The 23,725-nt window shown below is 44.9% G+C and overlaps 1 protein-coding gene across 1 annotated transcript in view; it reads left to right on the plus strand.

Moving 5' to 3' along the window:
• The window catches only part of MTCL1 (microtubule crosslinking factor 1), a 158,453-nt gene that overhangs the window by 43,697 nt on the left and 91,031 nt on the right, over positions 1-23,725 (plus strand). The window contains exon 3 of the mRNA XM_075826415.1: positions 4,778-4,936. Within this exon, the coding sequence (XP_075682530.1) occupies positions 4,778-4,936 (159 nt within the window). The remainder of the gene's footprint in view (positions 1-4,777; positions 4,937-23,725) is intronic.

A 23,725-nucleotide genomic window follows, 5' to 3' on the forward strand; every position in this document is an offset into this window, starting at 1 on the left:
GAAACCCTGAGGCAGCTATAGGTACCCATACAAATTACATAAAAGTTAGCCGAACCTGCCTATTTCGGCAGGACCAGCCAACTGTCTAATGTGTACGAGGGTGTCCCTATGCTCCACTGGGGGCAGATATTGAAGAAAAAATGGACCGGGCATGTTGTATTTCAATCAATCAGATATTGATGGCCTATCCTGAGGAAAGGCCATCAGTTTTAGGGACTGGACAACCGCTTTAAGCAATTATACTTTACTTTATCATTATAGGTAGATAGATAAATAATTAATTATTATACTCCTATGCTTTCTCTGATTTATCTTACTGGAGTTATATACTTAGGCAGAGGCGGACATGAAAAACTATTTGAACCTAATTGGAATATTTTGGTCAGGACACAACATTGAATAGGAAAGGCGCCATCGGGGGATGATTCTCCTGAATTTCCCATTCATTTCAGTCACTTTCTTTTCTATTAATTAAAAATGTCAACTGACAAATTCCCACAGCTGAACAAAGCCTCCAGTTTTGGCCTAGGATAGACCATGTTAGGATCATGTACTAGATTCTGAATTACTTTAGTTAGGACTCTCGGAGGACATAAACACTGAAGTGCTTCCTGTCAGCTATAAAAAGACTTTCTAGGAACTGGGAGGGAAACAGCTATGTCATATTGTACAGCATTGAAACTCATTAGGTACTGGTTCCAGAAATATGCTCAAGTGCCAAGGCCTGTGCTCAGCAAGGAACTTTATTATGGGAATGTTTTAGCAATCCTAAATTCTTTTTTTTTAAACACTGCATCTTAGGCTGTGTTCACACAGAGTTTTTTTACAGGAGGAAAATTCTGCCTCAAAATTCCGTTTGGGATTTTGAGGCAGATTTTGTCCTACCTGCATGTTTTTCGCCGCGTTTTTCGCTCACGCGTATTGAGTGCTACGGGCAAAAAACTCAGCGAAATACTCTCTCTATGCCTCCCATTGATGTCAATGGGAGGTCAGAGGCGTAAACGCGCGAAGATAGGGCATGTCCCTTATTTCTCCTGCGAGTCGGTTTTACCGCTCGCGGGAGAAAACCGCCCCCGCCTCCCATTAAAATCAATGGGAGGCATTTTCGGCCGGTTTTTGACGAGTTTTGCGGAGCGGTTTCCGTTCAAAAAAGCTTGTCAAAATACTCTGTGTGAACAGGCCCTAAGAGACCATTTATTGCTCATAAAACAGATCCAGCTAATCTAATGATTTGTGAGTGTCGTACAGCTGTAGTAAAAGTTACATGGACAATCAAGTGTCACATGACTTGTTACTTTGACAATGCTACCCTATCTGTGGGGTAGTATGTTATAGAGCAGGAGCAAATTGATATATATTAATACCTATACCAGACTGTGAAGACTACTAGTATATCCAGAAAATGAAACACACATAGCACAAGTCATGTACCATGACAATATAAAATAAACTTTATTGAAATATACATAACACATTGGCCATCAAAATATAAAAACAATATAGCACACAGTTAAAAAGGAGAGTATGGAGGAGCTGCGTGAATAATCCAATATATATGCTACCATACTAAAAACATCCTGTGATGTGGTAACAAATGCAGATATCTATAGAAAAGATAATCATATAGATCAAGTATTTGGACAACAAAAGCACATAAATATATTTAGCACCTAACAGAAGAGCACACAATTGTGCATGCATATAAAAGTATACAGCTAGAGCTCCAAGTACTCCTTGAGAAAGCTGACGGCGAAACGTGCGTCGAGGGCGGTCAGAGTGGAGTGTTCCTGCGTGCTTCCTATCATGCAGTCCATGGGTTTGTGCAATATCCTTTATTTATAAAGCATGGTCTTTGTTTTGGGTGCAACTTGGAGCTCTAGCTGTATACTCTTATATGCATGCACAATTGTGTGCTCTTCTGTTAGGTGCTAAATATATTTATGTGCTTTTGTTGTCCAAATACTTGATCTATATGATTATCTTTTCTATAGATATCTGCATTTGTTACCACATCACAGGATGTTTATAGTATGGTAGCATATATATTGGATTATTCACGCAGCTCCTCCATACTCTCCTTTTTAACTGTGTGCTATATTGTTTTTATATTTTGATGGCCAATATGTTATGTATATTTCAATAAAGTTTATTTTATATTGTCATGGTACATGACTTGTGCTATGTGTGTTTCATTTTCTGGATATACTAGTAGTCTTCACAGTCTGGTATAGGTATTGATATTTGCTTTATGATTTTCGTGGACGCATTATTGTTTGGCGCATGCCAATGGTCTATACTCGTATAGGTATTCAGCAAATTGATATATAGTTGTTTGGGAAAAGAATCAGTGCGCATCGTGTTTTTGTTTTTTAATTTTTTTTATTTATATTCCTGCTGACTCTGACCTAAATAAAGGTTTGCATATGAGAGGGCACAAGTGGCCCCCATAGCAGTACCCCTCAGTTGCAAATAATAATTGTCTGTAAATACAAAATAGTTGTGCTCAAGGACAAACCACATGAGCGTAACCAATAGTTCTACCGATTCGCTATATAGACCTTTTGATTGTAAAAAGAAGTGGACTGCACGTAGCTCTAATTCATGGTCAATACAAGTGTACAAGGATTCAACATCACAGGATGTCAGAAACATACCCTGTTCCATTGTTACCCGATCCAGTCATCCCAAAACATCTGTTGAATCTCTAATATAGGACTGCAAACTCTCCACACATGGACGAAGATAAAAGTCCAAAAATAGGCATGTCAACTCGCATAGGCTACAACACCCGAAACTATTGGGCGTCCTGGTGGTCTCATATCCTTATGTACCTTCGGAGGAAGGTAAAGTGTTAGGGTGATGGAATTTTTAAATCGATAATTGTTTTGGTGATCAAACACATCCAAATATCTCCAATAGAATGTTGTCCAACTGGCTCTTAAAGAGGTCTGTCAGATTGGACGAAAGCCGCTTAGAACACTTTTCAGCCTCAGATTCATACAGATCCACTGGCCAAACCACCACATTTCCTCCCTTATCCGCAAGTTTGAATACAACTTCCCTCATAACTCACGCAGAGCTGTATGTTGTTCACTTGAAAGATTGTCATATTTGCGGTCCTGGGTTAATTTTCTCAATTCTTCCGCTACCATCTTGACAAACATCTCCACTGGTGGACTTAGTTCACACAGAGCATTTTGCAGGCAGAAACAATCTGCCTCAAAATTCCTTCAGATTTTGACCTGCCTGCGCTTTATTGCCGTGGCTTTTGCCGCGTTATTCTCCTGCGCCCATTGAGGAACGTGGGCAAAAAATGCAGTGAAAAACGCTTTTTCTGTCTTCCATTGATTTCAATGGGTGGTCAGAAGCTAAAATCCTCCCGGAAAAAAACGCCCCCGCCTCCCATTCCACGTCTAAATCAATGCCAAAAAACTCTGCGTGAACTGGGCCTAAGGGAGGAAATGTGGTTGATTTGGGGCGGGTAAATTAAGGAAATTTATCAACGCTTACCTCCGGTTCCTCAAGCAGAGATTCTAATACCTAGATCCCTCCCAATTCCTCCTGGGCTGCAAACAAATGGTGGATATTATTCTTAGCATAGTATTTTTTTTGTATCAGTTTGCGAGCAAAGAGGAAAACATCTTTGACAGCTGTAAAATCATCAAATCCTGATTCCCGGCAAAATGTTCACCCCAATGAGCGTACCAATATCTGGCTAGGTGTCAGTACTACATGGGAGAAGTTAATTACCTTTAATTCTCCTCCTGAGTTGTTATCAGAGCTATTTAGTTTCCTGTTCATCTGTGTTCTCCTCGTTACATATCAGCCGGTTCTCGTGTCATGTCCCATTGACCCTTCATTCTGTGAGGCTCCCGAGATATTGCTGTCCAACGAGGAAGATGACTCAGAGCAGATTAAATTTGTAGGGCCATGTCTCTGCCACCTATAGACCCTTCTTGTTTAAAATGAGGAGATCCCGTTGGAATTTCTTTGCCTTGATTTCCTTTATGTCTCTTACCCATTCTCCATATTCAAGACTAAAATCCTGTTCAAATGTAGCAATAACGTCTGGGGTTAATAATTTTTTAACCTTTTCTTGGAGGGTGCAATCACTTTTTTGATTTTCTCCAATTTTTTACTTTCCAATCCTATCAGTTCAATAAAAGTCAGAGATCACAATTTGCACACGTCTTCCCATCCCATCTGTTTCATGTAAAACCCCCTCAAAAAACAAGGGGGCACTCCCTCCGTCTGGAGAAAAAAAGGTTCAGTCTGCAGAGGCAACAAGCCTTCTTTACTGTGAGAACTGTGAATCTATGGAATAGTCACCGCAGGAGCCGGTCACAGCAGGGACAGGAGATGGCTTTAAAAAAAAGGCTTAGATCATTTCCTGGAACACAAAAATATCAGCTCCTATGTCAATGTGTACAAATTTTTCCCTTCCCTTTTCCCATCCCTTGGTTGAACTTGATGGACATGTGTCTTTTTTCAACCGTACTAACTAACTATGTAATATTTGGTGTGACCACCCTTTGCATTCAAAACAGCATAAATTCTTCTAGGTACACTTGCACACAGTTTTTGAAGGAACTCGGCAGGGAGGTTGTTACAAACATCTTGGAGAACTAACCACGGATCTTCTCTGGATGTAGGCTCTCTTCATTTAATCCCAGACAGACTCAAGATGGACTAATGACTGCTCTGTTTTAACACTTGCTTAATGTGCTTTTGGCCTCTTATTATTATTTTTTTATCATCTCTATACATGTGTTAACAGGTAGCCAAAGATGTATCTGTCAGATTGCACCACGAGCTGGAAAATGTGGAAGAGAAGCGAATTAAAGCAGAGGATGAAAATGAAATGTTGCGTCAGCAAATCATTGAAATGGAGGTGACCAAACAGGCATTATATAATGAGCTGGAAAGAGTAAAAGAGGTAAGAGTTTCTGTGCTGCAACAAGGTGCTGTACCCTGTCCTAGTAATGCAAGTACTCAAAATTGTTCCTAGGAGAAAGTTACAGGAGAAGAAATGTGTTAAAGAGGACACACAAAATATTTGGCTACTCGGCTGCAGCTGCCATTTTTGTAAAATTAACAATAGGAGGCGCAGCCATATTGGTTGTCACTTTTGAATATTCTTCTCAGGAGCTGATGGTACAACATTCACATTGTTATTTTTTGCTTGTGCTGACAAAATTACGCTCTGTTGTCAGTTTGTAAGAATATAATTCAAGAGTTACAACTAAGATGGCTGCACTTCCGATTGTCACTTGGGCAAAAATGGCCGCCACAACAGAAAATATAGATGGGTGAAGCTGAAGTGGACATGTGTGGATACTGGCATGTATAGTTTATTAAAAAAAAAAAGGCACTGGGTGAGGACCACACATTTATTTGCCATTTTGAGTAACCAGAAAGACTAATTTAAAGCAGGCCACGTTGGCTGCTTTTCTGTTTGTCACATGCATTTTATTGATTTCCATAATAATACGATTGATGGTTAGTTCATCTGATTGGTTGTGAATTCCAGTATTTGCTGTAATATTGCATTGCCTGTGGCCATTAAAGTTAGATGCAACACCTGAATATTTCAGTTGATGAACAGCTTATGTTGCTGACCTAGGAGTACGTTCACACCTGACATTTTATTTCCTCCAATTTTTGCAAAACCTTAACAAAACTGTCTCATGGGAATGTGCTCCATAATGTTTTACATCCTGCATTAAAAGCTGAATTTTATTAAATAGGTTCCCCGATCATGTAGATGCATGGTACTGGCAGGTGCATGGCCATAGCTTAGGGGGGTGCAGGGGTAGTACCTGGGCCCTGCTGTCCAAAGGCTCCTCTGCGACACAATACAATTCTAGTGTTATAAATGGCACTTGGTTGGGGAGGGGTGGGGGCCCTGGTACAGATTTTATATTGGCGACCAGAAGATTCGAGTTATGTTTATGGGCAGATGTCTTCTGCCAGGCAGCCCAGGTGGCTGTTCGGTGGTCTGCTGTTATGCGTTGTGTGAATTGGAGGCATACAGACAGTCCAAAGGAAACTATCAGCAAGTACTCAATGTTTACACGGGTCTCCGGTACACTTTACAACTCAGTGGTTTTACAGTTAGTTCATATGGCTCACGATAGATATTTCTACCTGTCCTGTTTTTATGGTTTTTAGTGGTTTACCATGCACAGACGATTGTGACATCAGTAAAAAAAAAAAAAAAATTAGCAGTTGCGCTGACTTTAAGTGGATTAGTGAATCTCGCCCCTCTTCTACTGCCAGTCATCACGGTATTATTATGTAGCACTGCCAGATTGCAACCACACACAGTGGGTGACCGGACGCTATCAATGGCTATATCTTCCAGCTGCTGCTATACCAAATGCCCCTGAGAAAGTGATGTACATAGACCTTGAAATCACAATGTATAACACAGTGGGTGGAAATGAAGTCATAGATCCTAATGGAAACATTAACTGGCCCTAGAGGGTGACCTCGACTATTCATTCTATATTGTAAAGAAAGTGTTAAGCACCCTTTATTTATGACCACATTATATCTAGAAGAATAGGTGCAACCAATAGCTGCGATTAACCCTTAAATCATCTCTGTAGAGCTCTTGGCCCTTTATAGTCTGGGGCTCAATGGCGACACCAAGTTGCTGCGATTCAGAGAAAAATTGCGGCATTACCTCACCTTGTGGATGATTTCAATGTTTCCCTGTGGGAAAAACAGTTACAAGGACCATTGCAAAATATCTGACCATGTCATACTTTTTTGCTGCTTTTACAAGGTCACTGGCAATTTTTTTGAAAAAAGGCAGAAAAATCGGAAGCAGAACGCCTCCAGACATCTGCCCATCGGCGTTCTGTTCCGACGGTTTTGGCAGCGAAAGAGAAGTGCATGTCACTTCTTGAGACGTATTTGGAGCCGTTTTTCATTGACTCCATAGAAAAACAGCTTGAAAAATCGCGAGTGGCTTAAAAAACGTCTGAAAATCAGGAGCTGTTTTCCCTTGAGCTCTGTATTTTCAGACGTTTTTTATTTTGTGTGTGCACATACCCTAACGATAATGCTGATCTTACTTCAGATTGAAGGTGACTGTTCTTCGCGGAGCTCTAGTCTTAGGGTATGTTCACACGTACACGTCCGTTACGGCTGAAATTACGGGGCTGTTTTCAGGAGAAAACAGCTTCGTAATTTCAGCTGTCATGGCATATTGAGGCGTTTTTTCGCTGCGTCAATTACGGACGTAAATGGAGCTGTTTTTCCATGGAGTCAATGGAAAACAGCTCCATTTACGTCTGAAGAAGTGACAGGTACTTCTTTGACGCGGGCGTCTTGTTTACGCTCCGCTTTTTGACAGCGGGGCGTAAAAAAAATGACCGTCGGAACAGAACATCGTAAGACCCATTCAAATGAATGGGCAGATGTTTGCCGACGCTATCGAGCCGCATTTTCGGACGTAAATCGAGGCGGAAAACGCCCGAATTACGTCCGTAAATAAGCCGTGTGAACATACCCTAATGCTCGATTGCTGGAAAAATGCTCGAAAATGAATTTTTTAAGTGACATTGCATCGTTGTAAACGATTCCTTGTGTTTTCCGCATAAAGACCTTAATAATTTTTATTTTTTTTATAAAGTGGTGCAAACTATGGGTACTTAAAGAGGCTCTGTCACCAGATTTTGCAACCCCTATCTGCTATTGCAGCAGATAGGCGCTGCAATGTAGATTACAGTAACGTTTTTATTTTTAAAAAACGAGCATTTTTGGCCAAGTTATGACCATTTTTGTATTTATGCAAATGAGGCTTGCAAAAGTCCAAGTGGGTGTGTTTAAAAGTAAAAGTCCAAGTGGGTGTGTATTATGTGCGTACATCGGGGCGTTTTTAATACTTTCACTAGCTGGGCGTTCTGACGAGAAGTATCATCCACTTCTCTTCAGAACGCCCAGCTTCTGGCAGATCACGCTGTGACGTCACTCACAGGTCCTGCATCGTGTCAGACGAGCGAGGACACATCGGCACCAGAGGCTACAGTTGATTCTGCAGCAGCATCGGCGTTTGCAGGTAAATCGATGTAGCTACTTACCTGCAAACGCTGATGCTGCTGCAGAATCAACTGTAGCCTCTGGTGCCGATGTGTCCGACACGATGCAGGACCTGTGAGTGACGTCACAGCGTGATCTCTCGAGAACACGGCTGTGTCTGCACTGCCAGAAGCTGGGCGTTCTGAAGAGAAGTGGATGATACTTCTCGTCAGAACGCCCAGCTAGTAAAAGTAGTAAAAACGCCCCGATGTACGCACATAATACACGCCCACTTGGACTTTTACTTTTCAACACGCCCACTTGGACTTTTGCAAGCCTCATTTGCATAAATAAAAAAATGGTCATAACTTGGCCAAAAATGCTCGTTTTTTAAAAATAAAAACGTTACTGTAATCTACATTGCAGCGCCTATCTGCTGCAATAGCAGATAGGGGTTGCAAAATCTGGTGACCGAGCCTCTTTAAGTGTGATTCATGTCCGGAGATATAAAGGGTGACAATAACGTTAGAGTTTATTATAGACATACGAGCTATCAGTTCCGATTGCTAGGTGGTCACGGTATTTGTAATATGAGAGGTCAATGTGAACAGTGAGTGGTTATATTCTGAGACTAGGTAAGAGGATTATTATTGTAATAATAATAATAATAATAATAATAATAATAAGTCTGTTACTAGAACATTGACATGACTTTTTTATTTATCACATATGTCTATATATTTGCATAAGGTAAGGCAAGCACTCAGTCATTGCACTATATCACACAGTTGTCTGGTTATCAATAGGCAGAGAAAAGTTATAGCCCAATCCGTTTCTTAGCAAGAGATGAGAGAACATAAAATAGCGTTATCTGGCGCTGATACGCAGCTGCTAGAAGTTACTTTGTGTCTCTTTGTGTTGGACTCATGCTGTTGATATTGCCAAGAAACCTTCAGACAGTTGCCTGGCTGAGCTTCACATAGTGTTGGGGCAACCCTGCTGAAGAGCACAAAGCCCCTGGAGGATTAAGGGCAGGGTAGCAGCTGCACGGGGATTTGGTATGAATAGTTTAAATGGTTTTGTTAAAAAAGTGAATGGATCAGGGCTGCGGTGAAGAGAAAAGGAGAAGAGGCTGTTCTCTATGCGTAAGTCGCACTCTACAGCTGACAACCCTCGTTATTTATAATGACAACAGACGGCCTTGGTGACTTGACAGGTCATGAGCTTTCATTGCACATTAAACTAACCAGCACATTTTTACAAATTTCCCACAAAATGAAATTTTTTTTAAATTATATTTCGACAATTCTATTTTCAATTTTAAAAAAATTGGGTAAAGCAACTTGACATTAGTCCCTCCAATTGTATGTACCGACTAGCACATCAATTTAGGCCAGGGCGACACATTGTTTAAATGTACGCGAGTAATGCGCATACGCGCTTAACGGCATTGAGATATCGCCCAATAACACATGCAATGTTAGCCGCTCACACAGAATCAAATCGAACCTCTTCTCCCAGTGCCTACAAACGCAAACAAATATTGCATTCAAGAGTTGTGTGGGCGATATGTTGCTGTGGCGCCTCAGCCGTAGATTGTGATTTTACTATTGAATAGTAGCTATGATGACTATAGACTTATTCACATGAACGTTGTATACATCCGTGTGACGGCCGTTAAAACAACGTCCGTCACACGGACGCATGAATTTCAATGGGGCTGTTCACACTTCCATTGTTTTAACGGTCCGTTGAAAAATAGATCATGTCCTTTTTTCTTCCGTTTTCACGGATCTCTCAACGGACTCAAGTCTATGTAGGATCAGGTCCCGCACGGGTACAACTCGGACCTGAAAAACTTTAGTTTTTCACGTCCGAGTTTGCACTCGGTCATGTGAATAAATCCTAAAGCAACCCAGTGTAGTTAGATCCCGAAGTTATATTGCTGTTCATCTGCCCCCTGCTTCTTGCGAACCTAGGAAATGCATGTCAGTATAAATTAAGGAACAGATGGAAGGATCAGACAGCATAGGGTTTGTTTGTTGTCTGTTACCATGGGAACACATAGGGGGAGTTTTAAGATTCAATTTGCTCTAGTATTCTGGCAGAAAAATATTGCCATTTTATGTGCACGCCTGTTTTGCATAAAAATTTAAGTCTTTTCTCACTTTTACGCCATTCTTGTCTCTTTTAAAACAAAGTGGGCAGGGCTTAGTGGAAGAGGTGAGGCCACCTATAATTTACACATTTATCATAATTTAATTCAGAAATTGGCGTCAATTATAGCGGAGATTTACCTAGATTGTTGCTGGCGTAGATTATGGTATGTGGCGCTTGGACAGCTCAATATGCCACAAATTTGTGCTCTTGTTAATAAATAGGTCACATCTTTCCCCAACGTAAGACTGGCGTATCAAATGCCAATCTTAGTCAATTTGGGCAATAGTTCTGCATAGGGGCTTGTCCACACATGACGGAATTGCTGCGTATTTTCCTTCCGGAATTGCGGATAGAAAATACGCAGCGGAATACAATAGCAGCAAAGTGGGTGTGATCTAACAAATTTCATCCACACTTTGCGGAAAAATTTAGTCCAGAAATTCACCTCCGGTGCGTAATTTTATTTCTGCAGCATGTCAAGTATTGCTGCAGAAAGGAGTTATTTCCTGTGTTTTTCTGATGTACTGCGTAATTTGCTGCGGAAACGCTGCAGAATTTCTTACAGTGGTGGAAATGACATCACAGGAAGAAGAAATATCACATCACAACAGCCCTTAAAAAAACGCACCAAAAAACCACAGCAAATATCCGCACTTTTTTCTGCAGTAAAAGACACATGAAATGGTGCAGATTGTTCGCAGTGGATTGTCTGGTAATTAATGCGGAAATGCTGCGGAAATTTCCGTTACGTGTGGACAAGCCGTGGGAGCTGTAGACACCAAATTATAGGAGATTTTTAATGCAGACTATTTGCAAAGTTGCTTTAGTTTTCATTTTACATTCATTGGACATATTAAATAAAAGTTGAGATGGACATTCTACATATTTCCGTCATCTGGATTACAGCTACCGTAGTCCGATAGGAAGATGAAATCACAGGATATTTTTGTTGTGTCTGGCTTGGAAAGGATATATTTTGGAACTCAAAAATACTTTTTAGGGACTGTGTTATTTAAATAATACTAGTACTAATAATCACAATTACCTTTAGGGCACATTCAGACGTGGCAGAATTGCTATGGAATTCCGCTGCGGACAGTCCACAGTGGAAATCCTTAGCAGACAGTTTGTCCATTGGTTTCCACACCTTTCTAGTTATTGTCGTGCAGACGTTGCGGAAAACTCCGCTGCGGACCATAGGCTGCGGTGCAGAATTTTCAGGCCGCAGCATGCACTGTCTGTTGCGGAGAAGAAGTGGAATTTCACTCCAGATTTCAGCCTGTGCAATGCAAAAACTGAAATCTGTGGCAAGTCCGCAGTGTTTTCTGCAACGTCTGAATTACCTGTCAAATACGCAAATGTTGGTGCAGATTCGTTGCGTAATTGCCCAAAATCAGCACCAACATTTGCAGCGGAAAAACTCTGCCACGTCTGAACGTGCCCTTATACAGTAACAACATATTCTGCAGAGCTTTACAATTGGGGGAAGCAATAATGTACATAACATATATTGGAATACGACCAAAATATTTACTGACAACAAGGGATATTTTCTGTTAAGCTAGCTATAGGTCCAAGTCAATCTGAATTGTTGTATTAGGGTATGTTCACACGCGGTGTTTTCAGCCGTTTTTTTGGCCCGCAAACGTCCCGAAAAATGGCTGAAAAATCGGAAGCAGAACGCCTCCAAACATCTGCCCATTGATTTCAATGGGAAAAACGCCGTTCTGTTCCGACGGGCCGTATTTTCCTCGGCCGCTTTTCAAAATGGCCGTGTAAAAAAATGGCCGTGAAAACGAAGTGCATGTCACTTCTTCAACCGTTTTAGAGACGTTTTTCATAGGCTCCAAAAACGGGCGTAAAAAACTCAGCGAAAAACGCCAGTGGCTTAAAAAACATCTGAAAATCAGGAGCTGTTTTTGCCTGAAAACAGCTCCGTATTTTCAGACGTTTTTGAGTTTGTGTGTGCACATACCCTTACTGTTAACAATAGTCTGTGAATGGGTACTCCAGCAGGAAACCTTTATCACCTCTCCACTGAATGTTAGATCAGTGGTGGTATGACCTTTCACATGCCCACTGATCGCTGAAAGGGCCTCCAACCACCCACACTACTGCGGTGCGGAGGCGTTTGTATGAGTGGCGATGGAGTATGTGGAAACAGCTGAGTGCATCTAATAGATGCTGGTTTTAAATGATGACAAATTGTAATTGTATTCTTTGCTTTACTTTAAAAATATGTTTATTTATCTTTTACATTATGTATAATATTCCGACATGTTTATTTTTGTGTTCTCTGTGTTACAAAAGTATCTATTGTCCATGTCTTGTTGTTACGTTAATATTTGCACTCTATGAAGTAGACAAGATATTTATGCCACAGTTTATACTTTGCTCTTTCTTGTATCACTTTGCATTTTTCACATGGAGCACAAAACTGGAAGGTCTTGTCATTTCACATTATCAGCATCTAATGCAATATGCCAGGGAATTGGCGGAGCAGGAGGTATAGTAGAATTCCACTGTAGTTTTCTTGGCAAGAGCAGATTGTCTCATCTTCCCAGCTTGCTGAATGGAATTTGGAGTAGGAGGCAGTATGAAACCATCAGCATCATGCTGCACTTTAAAAATATTTATACACATAAAGAGTCACCGCAATACCAATATTTGTCATAGAGTGTATCTGTTTATTGAGAATTAATGGGTGTAAATAAATATCTGTCCTGTTCCATGCATCACGTAGGCACCGTTCACATCTGCATTGAAGGCTCCATTAGGGGCATCCGTCGCAGATTCTGCAGAGATTACTGGAGAAAATAGCGCATCATGCTTTCGCTATTGTCTCCGGTAAAACAACAGACACCCCGACAGAACCCATTAAAGTCAATGGATTCCGTCGGCCGCCGGTGGTATCCGTCGTGCAAGGGAATTATTGCCTCCATTATTCCTTTGTTCTGCTCCTCTGACAGAGCAGAACAACGGAACACACCGACGCAGGTGTGACCAAGGCTTATACAGTAAGGCACTGCAAGTCTAAGGCCTAGTTTACACTGAGTTTTTTGGACGCGGTTTTTGACGTGGAAACCGCATCAGAAACCGTGCCCAAAAACTTCTGAAATTGCCGCCCATTGATTTCAATGGGAGGCAGAGGCGTTTTTTTCCCGCGGCTTTTATTGGCCATTGCCTGCAAAAAACTCAGTGTGAACTTAGACCTCCTATTGAGAATCATATGGAAAAAAACAGCAGAGAACACACCTAAGGCCCCATGCACATGACCGTAAAAATCGTCTGTAATTACGGATCGCAATTAGGGTCCGCAATTACAGGCAAATTCACTTCTATTGTCAACGGACATCTTCCCGTTTATTTACGGGAAGGTATCCGGGCCATAGAAGTGGACCGCAAAAGATAGGACATGTCCTATCTTTTACTTTTTACAGTCTGTTCCCTCATAATTTGTATGGGAGAACGGACCGAAAATGCGGGCGGCTGCAAAAAATAGAATAGAAATAAGGGCCAGTCAGGAGAATACAGCCTGTCATAAAGCTGAATGTAGAATATGGCGTTCACCACGGCCTTGTATCTTTTTATCTTGCTTCTGGGAATTAAAGGTTTCCGTTCCTATAATAACTTCATCTGTGTAAATCCAGTGATAATTGTAAAATTGTATTTTTCCATGAATGAAGACGGATTATTATGGTTATAGCTCAAGTCTTCCAGCTGTATCTAGTAGCAAGTAATGCTATATCCATGCTTGAATACTGGTTGTATATAGTATCCATAATATTGCATAGGTTTTTCATTTTAAAGCAAAATAGCACATATTTCTTATTTCCCTTCTACTATAAGACCATATAAAGTGTGTGAGGTAATACCAATACTGATAACAGAGAGAATTAGCTCTTTATGGACTGCAATGTACACAGATACAAACAGTTATTTAGCTATTGGTGCACAAATAGGTCTTTATTAATATATATATAGATGCTGCCATTGCTTCATGACATATTAATAGAAGACTCCAGAGCGCTGCCGTGCTATTCTCTCTGCCATTTACAGGACATGCTCATGAATCAGTTTGCCCAGGGTCAGTGCTCTGATGAGATTTGTCTAGCCAGGTCAGTTAGGTCTTGCTGTAGAAAATCCTTCTGTGTATGTGAACAGATAATCACAGAAGTGCCTGGAGACAAGGCCTAATCCAGAGATCAGAACAAAGTCATGTGCTGCCCTGTACTCTCTGCAAAACGTCAGACTGGGAAGGGAAGACCGGGACTACAGACACATCGTTTTAGTTTTCCAACAAAAATGTGGGATATATGTCGGCAAATAGCAAATATTCATAAGTGACACAATAGGTTCCTTTTCGTGCACATTATCCTCGTTGTGGAATTGCACTTCAAGGCGCCATCCATTTGTCTATATTTGGATCCAGAATAAGGTGGCCATGAAAAACTATAGACCAATATAGTACTTCCGATTTTTACACAAAGTGCAAGTGTTTTCTTTCTCTCTTATCCCTTGAGAACCTATGAGGAGAAAAAAAAATTCTGAGTGACAGCACTAAACAGACGCATCTATGGAGATAGATTTATCTAAAAAAATAAATAAATATATATATATATATATATATATATATATATATATATATATATATATATATATATGCATATGTCCTCATTCAGACGAGTTAAACCCTTGTTTAACATTCCATATTCCCAATCTAACATTGGACCACCACAGGCAGTGTTTCCTATAAGGTGCGCGGCTGCGCCCTTTCCACAGTCCGCCCGCACGCAGTTTAAAGCCCGTGCACTGTCACGGGCGGCGGGTGGACGCAGTAGCGTCGCTAGCACAGGAGGGGGCTCCAGTGCTAGTGAGAGTCACATTCACTTGTATGTGCATCCTAAGGACGCAGATACAAATGAATACTATAGGCTGCAGGCCACGTTAGGCCTGCTTCCTATAAGGCGCAGGGAAGACTACCTGCGCAGGCTGGCGTGATGACAAGACATCACGCCGGTCTGTGCACATATCCCGCCCAAGAGGCAGTGTAGCGCTCCGTCCGTTGCGGTAGCAGGGCAAGGTAAGCAAAAAAAAAAATTTGGGTGGGGGCTGTGTGGTAATATACAGGGGGGGAATTTCTGTGAGGTAATATATAGGGGGGAATTGCTGTGTGGTAATATACAGGGGAGATTGCTGTGTAGCACTATATACAAGGGGAAGGGGGAGCTGTGTAGCAGTATGCACAAGGAGAGGTGGCTGTGTAGCACTATATAAAAGGGGGGATTGCTGTGTAGCACTATATACAAGGGGAGGGGGGATTGCTGTGTGGCAGTATATACAAGGGATGGGGGGACTGCTGTGTAGCACTATATACAAGGGATGGGGGGAATGCTGTGTGGCAGTATATCCAATGGGAGGGGGGATTGCTGTGTGGCAGTATATACAAGGGGAGGGGGGATTGCTGTGTGGCAGTATATACAAGGGGAGGGGGGCTGTGTGGCAGTGTATACAAGGGGAGGGGGGATTGCTGTGTGGCAGTATATACAAGGGGATGGGGGATTGCTGTGTGGCAGTATATACAAGGGGATGGGGGATTGCTGTGTGTCAGTATATACAAGGGGAGGGGAATTGCTGTGTGGCAGTATATACAAGGGGAGTGGGGATTGCTGTGTGGCAGTATATACAAGGGGAGGGGGGATTGCTGTGTGGCATTATATACAAGGGATGGGGGATTGCTGTGTGGCAGTATATACAAGGGGAGGGGGGATTGCTGTGTAGCACTATATACAAGGGGAAGGGGCTGTGTAGCAGTATATACAAGAGGAGGGGGGTCTGTGTAGCACTATATACAAGGGGGGATTGCTGTGTGTTGGTATATACAAGGGGAGGGGGGCTGTGTAGCACTATATACAAGGGGGATTGCTGTGTAGCCTCTATATACAAGGGGAGGGGGGATTGCTGTGTGGCAGTATATACAAGGGGAGGGGGACTGCTGTGTAGCACTATATACAAGGGGAGGGGGAATGCTGTGTGGCAGTATATACAATGGGAGGGGGGATTGCTGTGTGGCAGTATATACAAGGCGAGGGGGGATTGCTGTGTGGTAATATACAGAGGGGAGTGCTGTGTAGCACCATATACAAGGGGAGGGGGGATTGCTGTGTGGCAGTATATACAAGGGGAGGGGGACTGCTGTGTAGCACTATATACAAGGGAGGGGGAATGCTGTGTGGCAGTATATACAATGGGAGGGGGGATTGCTGTGTGGCAGTATATACAAGGGGAGGGGGGATTGCTGTGTGGCAGTATATACAAGGCGAGGGGGGAATTGCTGTGTAGCACTATATACAAGGAGAGGGGGCTGTGTAGCACTATATACAAGGGAAGGGGGATTGCTGTGTGGCAGTATATGCAAGCGGAGGGGGGATTGCTGTGTAGCACTATATACAAGGGGAAGGGGCTGTGTAGCAGTATATACAAGAGGAGGGGGGTCTGTGTAGCACTATATACAAGGGGGGATTGCTGTGTGTTGGTATATACAAGGGGAGGGGGGCTGTGTAGCACTATATACAAGGGGGATTGCTGTGTAGCCTCTATATACAAGGGGAGGGGGGATTGCTGTGTGGCAGTATATACAAGGGGAGGGGGACTGCTGTGTAGCACTATATACAAGGGGAGGGGGAATGCTGTGTGGCAGTATATACAATGGGAGGGGGGATTGCTGTGTGGCAGTATATACAAGGCGAGGGGGGATTGCTGTGTGGTAATATACAGAGGGGAGTGCTGTGTAGCACCATATACAAGGGGAGGGGGATTGCTGTGTGGCAGTATATACAAGGGGAGGGGGACTGCTGTGTAGCACTATATACAAGGGAGGGGGAATGCTGTGTGGCAGTATATACAATGGGAGGGGGGATTGCTGTGTGGCAGTATATACAAGGGGAGGGGGGATTGCTGTGTGGCAGTATATACAAGGCGAGGGGGGATTGCTGTGTGGTAATATACAGGGGGAATTGCTGTGTAGCACTATATACAAGGAGAGGGGGCTGTGTAGCACTATATACAAGGGAAGGGGGATTGCTGTGTGGCAGTATATGCAAGCGGAGGGGGGATTGCTGTGTGGTAGTATATACAAGGGGAGGGGGGATTGCTGTGTAGCACTATATACAAGGGGAGGGGGGATTGCTGTGTGGCAGTATATACAAGGGGAGGGGGACTGCTGTGTAGCACTATATACAAGGGAGGGGGAATGCTGTGTGGCAGTATATACAATGGGAGGGGGGATTGCTGTGTGGCAGTATATACAAGGGGAGGGGGGATTGCTGTGTGGCAGTATATACAAGGCGAGGGGGGATTGCTGTGTGGTAATATACAGGGGGGATTGCTGTGTAGCACTATATACAAGGGGAAGGGGGGCTGTGTAGCACTATATACAAGGAGAGGGGGCTGTGTAGCACTATATACAAGGGAAGGGGGATTGCTGTGTGGCAGTATATGCAAGCGGAGGGGGGATTGCTGTGTGGTAGTATATACAAGGGGAGGGGGGATTGCTGTGTGGCAGTATATACAAGGGGAGGGGGACTGCTGTGAGGCAGTATATACAAGGGGAGGGGGGATTGCTGTGTGGCAGTATGTACAAGGGGAGGGGGATTGCTGTTTGGCAGTATGTACAAGGGGAGGGGGATTGCTGTGTAGCACTATATACAAGGGATGGGGGGATTCCTGTGTAGCACTATATACAAGGGAAGGGGGGATTGCTCTGTGGCAGTATATACAAGGGGAGGGGGGCTGTGTGGCAGTGTATACAAGGGGAGGGGGATGTTTGGCAGTATGTACAAGGGGAGGGGGATTGCTTTTTGGCAGTATATACAAGGGGAGGGGGGATTGCTGTGTAGCACTATATACAAGGGGAAGGGGCTGTGTAGCAGTATATACAAGAGGAGGGGGGTCTGTGTAGCACTATATACAAGGGGGGATTGCTGTGTGTTGGTATATACAAGGGGAGGGGGGCTGTGTAGCACTATATACAAGGGGGATTGCTGTGTAGCCTCTATATACAAGGGGAGGGGGGATTGCTGTGTGGCATTATATACAAGGGATGGGGGATTGCTGTGTGGCAGTATATACAAGGGGAGGGGGGATTGCTGTGTAGCACTATATACAAGGGGAAGGGGCTGTGTAGCAGTATATACAAGAGGAGGGGGGTCTGTGTAGCACTATATACAAGGGGGGATTGCTGTGTGTTGGTATATACAAGGGGAGGGGGGCTGTGTAGCACTATATACAAGGGGGATTGCTGTGTAGCCTCTATATACAAGGGGAGGGGGGATTGCTGTGTGGCAGTATATACAAGGGGAGGGGGACTGCTGTGTAGCACTATATACAAGGGGAGGGGGAATGCTGTGTGGCAGTATATACAATGGGAGGGGGGATTGCTGTGTGGCAGTATATACAAGGCGAGGGGGGATTGCTGTGTGGTAATATACAGAGGGGAGTGCTGTGTAGCACCATATACAAGGGGAGGGGGGATTGCTGTGTGGCAGTATATACAAGGGGAGGGGGACTGCTGTGTAGCACTATATACAAGGGAGGGGGAATGCTGTGTGGCAGTATATACAATGGGAGGGGGGATTGCTGTGTGGCAGTATATACAAGGGGAGGGGGGATTGCTGTGTGGCAGTATATACAAGGCGAGGGGGGAATTGCTGTGTAGCACTATATACAAGGAGAGGGGGCTGTGTAGCACTATATACAAGGGAAGGGGGATTGCTGTGTGGCAGTATATGCAAGCGGAGGGGGGATTGCTGTGTAGCACTATATACAAGGGGAAGGGGCTGTGTAGCAGTATATACAAGAGGAGGGGGGTCTGTGTAGCACTATATACAAGGGGGGATTGCTGTGTGTTGGTATATACAAGGGGAGGGGGGCTGTGTAGCACTATATACAAGGGGGATTGCTGTGTAGCCTCTATATACAAGGGGAGGGGGGATTGCTGTGTGGCAGTATATACAAGGGGAGGGGGACTGCTGTGTAGCACTATATACAAGGGGAGGGGGAATGCTGTGTGGCAGTATATACAATGGGAGGGGGGATTGCTGTGTGGCAGTATATACAAGGCGAGGGGGGATTGCTGTGTGGTAATATACAGAGGGGAGTGCTGTGTAGCACCATATACAAGGGGAGGGGGATTGCTGTGTGGCAGTATATACAAGGGGAGGGGGACTGCTGTGTAGCACTATATACAAGGGAGGGGGAATGCTGTGTGGCAGTATATACAATGGGAGGGGGGATTGCTGTGTGGCAGTATATACAAGGGGAGGGGGGATTGCTGTGTGGCAGTATATACAAGGCGAGGGGGGATTGCTGTGTGGTAATATACAGGGGGAATTGCTGTGTAGCACTATATACAAGGAGAGGGGGCTGTGTAGCACTATATACAAGGGAAGGGGGATTGCTGTGTGGCAGTATATGCAAGCGGAGGGGGGATTGCTGTGTGGTAGTATATACAAGGGGAGGGGGGATTGCTGTGTAGCACTATATACAAGGGGAGGGGGGATTGCTGTGTGGCAGTATATACAAGGGGAGGGGGACTGCTGTGTAGCACTATATACAAGGGAGGGGGAATGCTGTGTGGCAGTATATACAATGGGAGGGGGGATTGCTGTGTGGCAGTATATACAAGGGGAGGGGGGATTGCTGTGTGGCAGTATATACAAGGCGAGGGGGGATTGCTGTGTGGTAATATACAGGGGGGATTGCTGTGTAGCACTATATACAAGGGGAAGGGGGGCTGTGTAGCACTATATACAAGGAGAGGGGGCTGTGTAGCACTATATACAAGGGAAGGGGGATTGCTGTGTGGCAGTATATGCAAGCGGAGGGGGGATTGCTGTGTGGTAGTATATACAAGGGGAGGGGGGATTGCTGTGTGGCAGTATATACAAGGGGAGGGGGACTGCTGTGAGGCAGTATATACAAGGGGAGGGGGGATTGCTGTGTGGCAGTATGTACAAGGGGAGGGGGATTGCTGTTTGGCAGTATGTACAAGGGGAGGGGGATTGCTGTGTAGCACTATATACAAGGGATGGGGGGATTCCTGTGTAGCACTATATACAAGGGAAGGGGGGATTGCTCTGTGGCAGTATATACAAGGGGAGGGGGGCTGTGTGGCAGTGTATACAAGGGGAGGGGGATGTTTGGCAGTATGTACAAGGGGAGGGGGATTGCTTTTTGGCAGTATATACAAGGGGAGGGGGGATTGCTGTGTGGCAGTATATACAAGGGGAGGGGGGATTGCTGTGTGGCAGTATATACAAGGGGAGGGGGGATTGCTGTGTGGCAGTATATACAAGGGGAGGGGAATTGCTGTGTGGCAGTATATACAAGGGGAGTGGGGATTGCTGTGTGCCAGTTTATACAAGGGGAGTGGGGATTGCTGTGTGGCAGTATATACAAGGGGATGGGGGATTGCTGTGTGGCAGTATATACAAGGGGATGGGGGATTGCTGTGTGTCAGTATATACAAGGGGAGGGGAATTGCTGTGTGGCAGTATATACAAGGGGAGTGGGGATTGCTGTGTGGCAGTATATACAAGGGGAGGGGGGATTGCTGTGTGGCATTATATACAAGGGATGGGGGATTGCTGTGTGGCAGTATATACAAGGGGAGGGGGGATTGCTGTGTAGCACTATATACAAGGGGAAGGGGCTGTGTAGCAGTATATACAAGAGGAGGGGGGTCTGTGTAGCACTATATACAAGGGGGGATTGCTGTGTGTTGGTATATACAAGGGGAGGGGGGCTGTGTAGCACTATATACAAGGGGGATTGCTGTGTAGCCTCTATATACAAGGGGAGGGGGGATTGCTGTGTGGCAGTATATACAAGGGGAGGGGGACTGCTGTGTAGCACTATATACAAGGGGAGGGGGAATGCTGTGTGGCAGTATATACAATGGGAGGGGGGATTGCTGTGTGGCAGTATATACAAGGCGAGGGGGGATTGCTGTGTGGTAATATACAGAGGGGAGTGCTGTGTAGCACCATATACAAGGGGAGGGGGGATTGCTGTGTGGCAGTATATACAAGGGGAGGGGGACTGCTGTGTAGCACTATATACAAGGGAGGGGGAATGCTGTGTGGCAGTATATACAATGGGAGGGGGGATTGCTGTGTGGCAGTATATACAAGGGGAGGGGGGATTGCTGTGTGGCAGTATATACAAGGCGAGGGGGGATTGCTGTGTGGTAATATACAGGGGGAATTGCTGTGTAGCACTATATACAAGGAGAGGGGGCTGTGTAGCACTATATACAAGGGAAGGGGGATTGCTGTGTGGCAGTATATGCAAGCGGAGGGGGGATTGCTGTGTAGCACTATATACAAGGGGAAGGGGCTGTGTAGCAGTATATACAAGAGGAGGGGGGTCTGTGTAGCACTATATACAAGGGGGGATTGCTGTGTGTTGGTATATACAAGGGGAGGGGGGCTGTGTAGCACTATATACAAGGGGGATTGCTGTGTAGCCTCTATATACAAGGGGAGGGGGGATTGCTGTGTGGCAGTATATACAAGGGGAGGGGGACTGCTGTGTAGCACTATATACAAGGGGAGGGGGAATGCTGTGTGGCAGTATATACAATGGGAGGGGGGATTGCTGTGTGGCAGTATATACAAGGCGAGGGGGGATTGCTGTGTGGTAATATACAGAGGGGAGTGCTGTGTAGCACCATATACAAGGGGAGGGGGATTGCTGTGTGGCAGTATATACAAGGGGAGGGGGACTGCTGTGTAGCACTATATACAAGGGAGGGGGAATGCTGTGTGGCAGTATATACAATGGGAGGGGGGATTGCTGTGTGGCAGTATATACAAGGGGAGGGGGGATTGCTGTGTGGCAGTATATACAAGGCGAGGGGGGATTGCTGTGTGGTAATATACAGGGGGAATTGCTGTGTAGCACTATATACAAGGAGAGGGGGCTGTGTAGCACTATATACAAGGGAAGGGGGATTGCTGTGTGGCAGTATATGCAAGCGGAGGGGGGATTGCTGTGTGGTAGTATATACAAGGGGAGGGGGGATTGCTGTGTAGCACTATATACAAGGGGAGGGGGGATTGCTGTGTGGCAGTATATACAAGGGGAGGGGGACTGCTGTGTAGCACTATATACAAGGGAGGGGGAATGCTGTGTGGCAGTATATACAATGGGAGGGGGGATTGCTGTGTGGCAGTATATACAAGGGGAGGGGGGATTGCTGTGTGGCAGTATATACAAGGCGAGGGGGGATTGCTGTGTGGTAATATACAGGGGGGATTGCTGTGTAGCACTATATACAAGGGGAAGGGGGGCTGTGTAGCACTATATACAAGGAGAGGGGGATTGCTGTGTGGCAGTATATGCAAGCGGAGGGGGGATTGCTGTGTGGTAGTATATACAAGGGGAGGGGGGATTGCTGTGTGGCAGTATATACAAGGGGAGGGGGACTGCTGTGAGGCAGTATATACAAGGGGAGGGGGGATTGCTGTGTGGCAGTATGTACAAGGGGAGGGGGATTGCTGTTTGGCAGTATGTACAAGGGGAGGGGGATTGCTGTGTAGCACTATATACAAGGGATGGGGGGATTCCTGTGTAGCACTATATACAAGGGAAGGGGGGATTGCTCTGTGGCAGTATATACAAGGGGAGGGGGGCTGTGTGGCAGTGTATACAAGGGGAGGGGGATGTTTGGCAGTATGTACAAGGGGAGGGGGATTGCTTTTTGGCAGTATATACAAGGGGAGGGGGGATTGCTGTGTGGCAGTATATACAAGGGGAGGGGGGATTGCTGTGTGGCAGTATATACAAGGGGAGGGGGGATTGCTGTGTGGCAGTATATACAAGGGGAGGGGAATTGCTGTGTGGCAGTATATACAAGGGGAGTGGGGATTGCTGTGTGCCAGTTTATACAAGGGGAGGGGGGATTGCTGTGTGGCATTATATACAAGGGATGGGGGATTGCTGTGTGGCAGTATATACAAGGGGAGGGGGGATTGCTGTGTAGCACTATATACAAGGGTAAGGGGCTGTGTAGCAGTATATACAAGAGGAGGGGGGTCTGTGTAGCACTATATACAAGGGGGGATTGCTGTGTGTTGGTATATACAAGGGGAGGGGGGCTGTGTAGCACTATATACAAGGGGGATTGCTGTGTAGCCTCTATATACAAGGGGAGGGGGGATTGCTGTGTGGCAGTATATACAAGGGGAGGGGGACTGCTGTGAGGCAGTATATACAAGGGGAGGGGGGATTGCTGTGTGGCAGTATGTACAAGGGGAGGGGGATTGCTGTTTGGCAGTATGTACAAGGGGAGGGGGATTGCTGTGTAGCACTATATACAAGGGATGGGGGGATTCCTGTGTAGCACTATATACAAGGGAAGGGGGGATTGCTCTGTGGCAGTATATACAAGGGGAGGGGGGCTGTGTGGCAGTGTATACAAGGGGAGGGGGCTGTTTGGCAGTATGTACAAGGGGAGGGGATTGCTTTTTGGCAG

Source organism: Rhinoderma darwinii, chromosome 5 (assembly GCF_050947455.1).
Source record: "Rhinoderma darwinii isolate aRhiDar2 chromosome 5, aRhiDar2.hap1, whole genome shotgun sequence".
In the NCBI taxonomy this organism is placed as follows: Eukaryota; Metazoa; Chordata; class Amphibia; order Anura; family Rhinodermatidae; genus Rhinoderma; species Rhinoderma darwinii.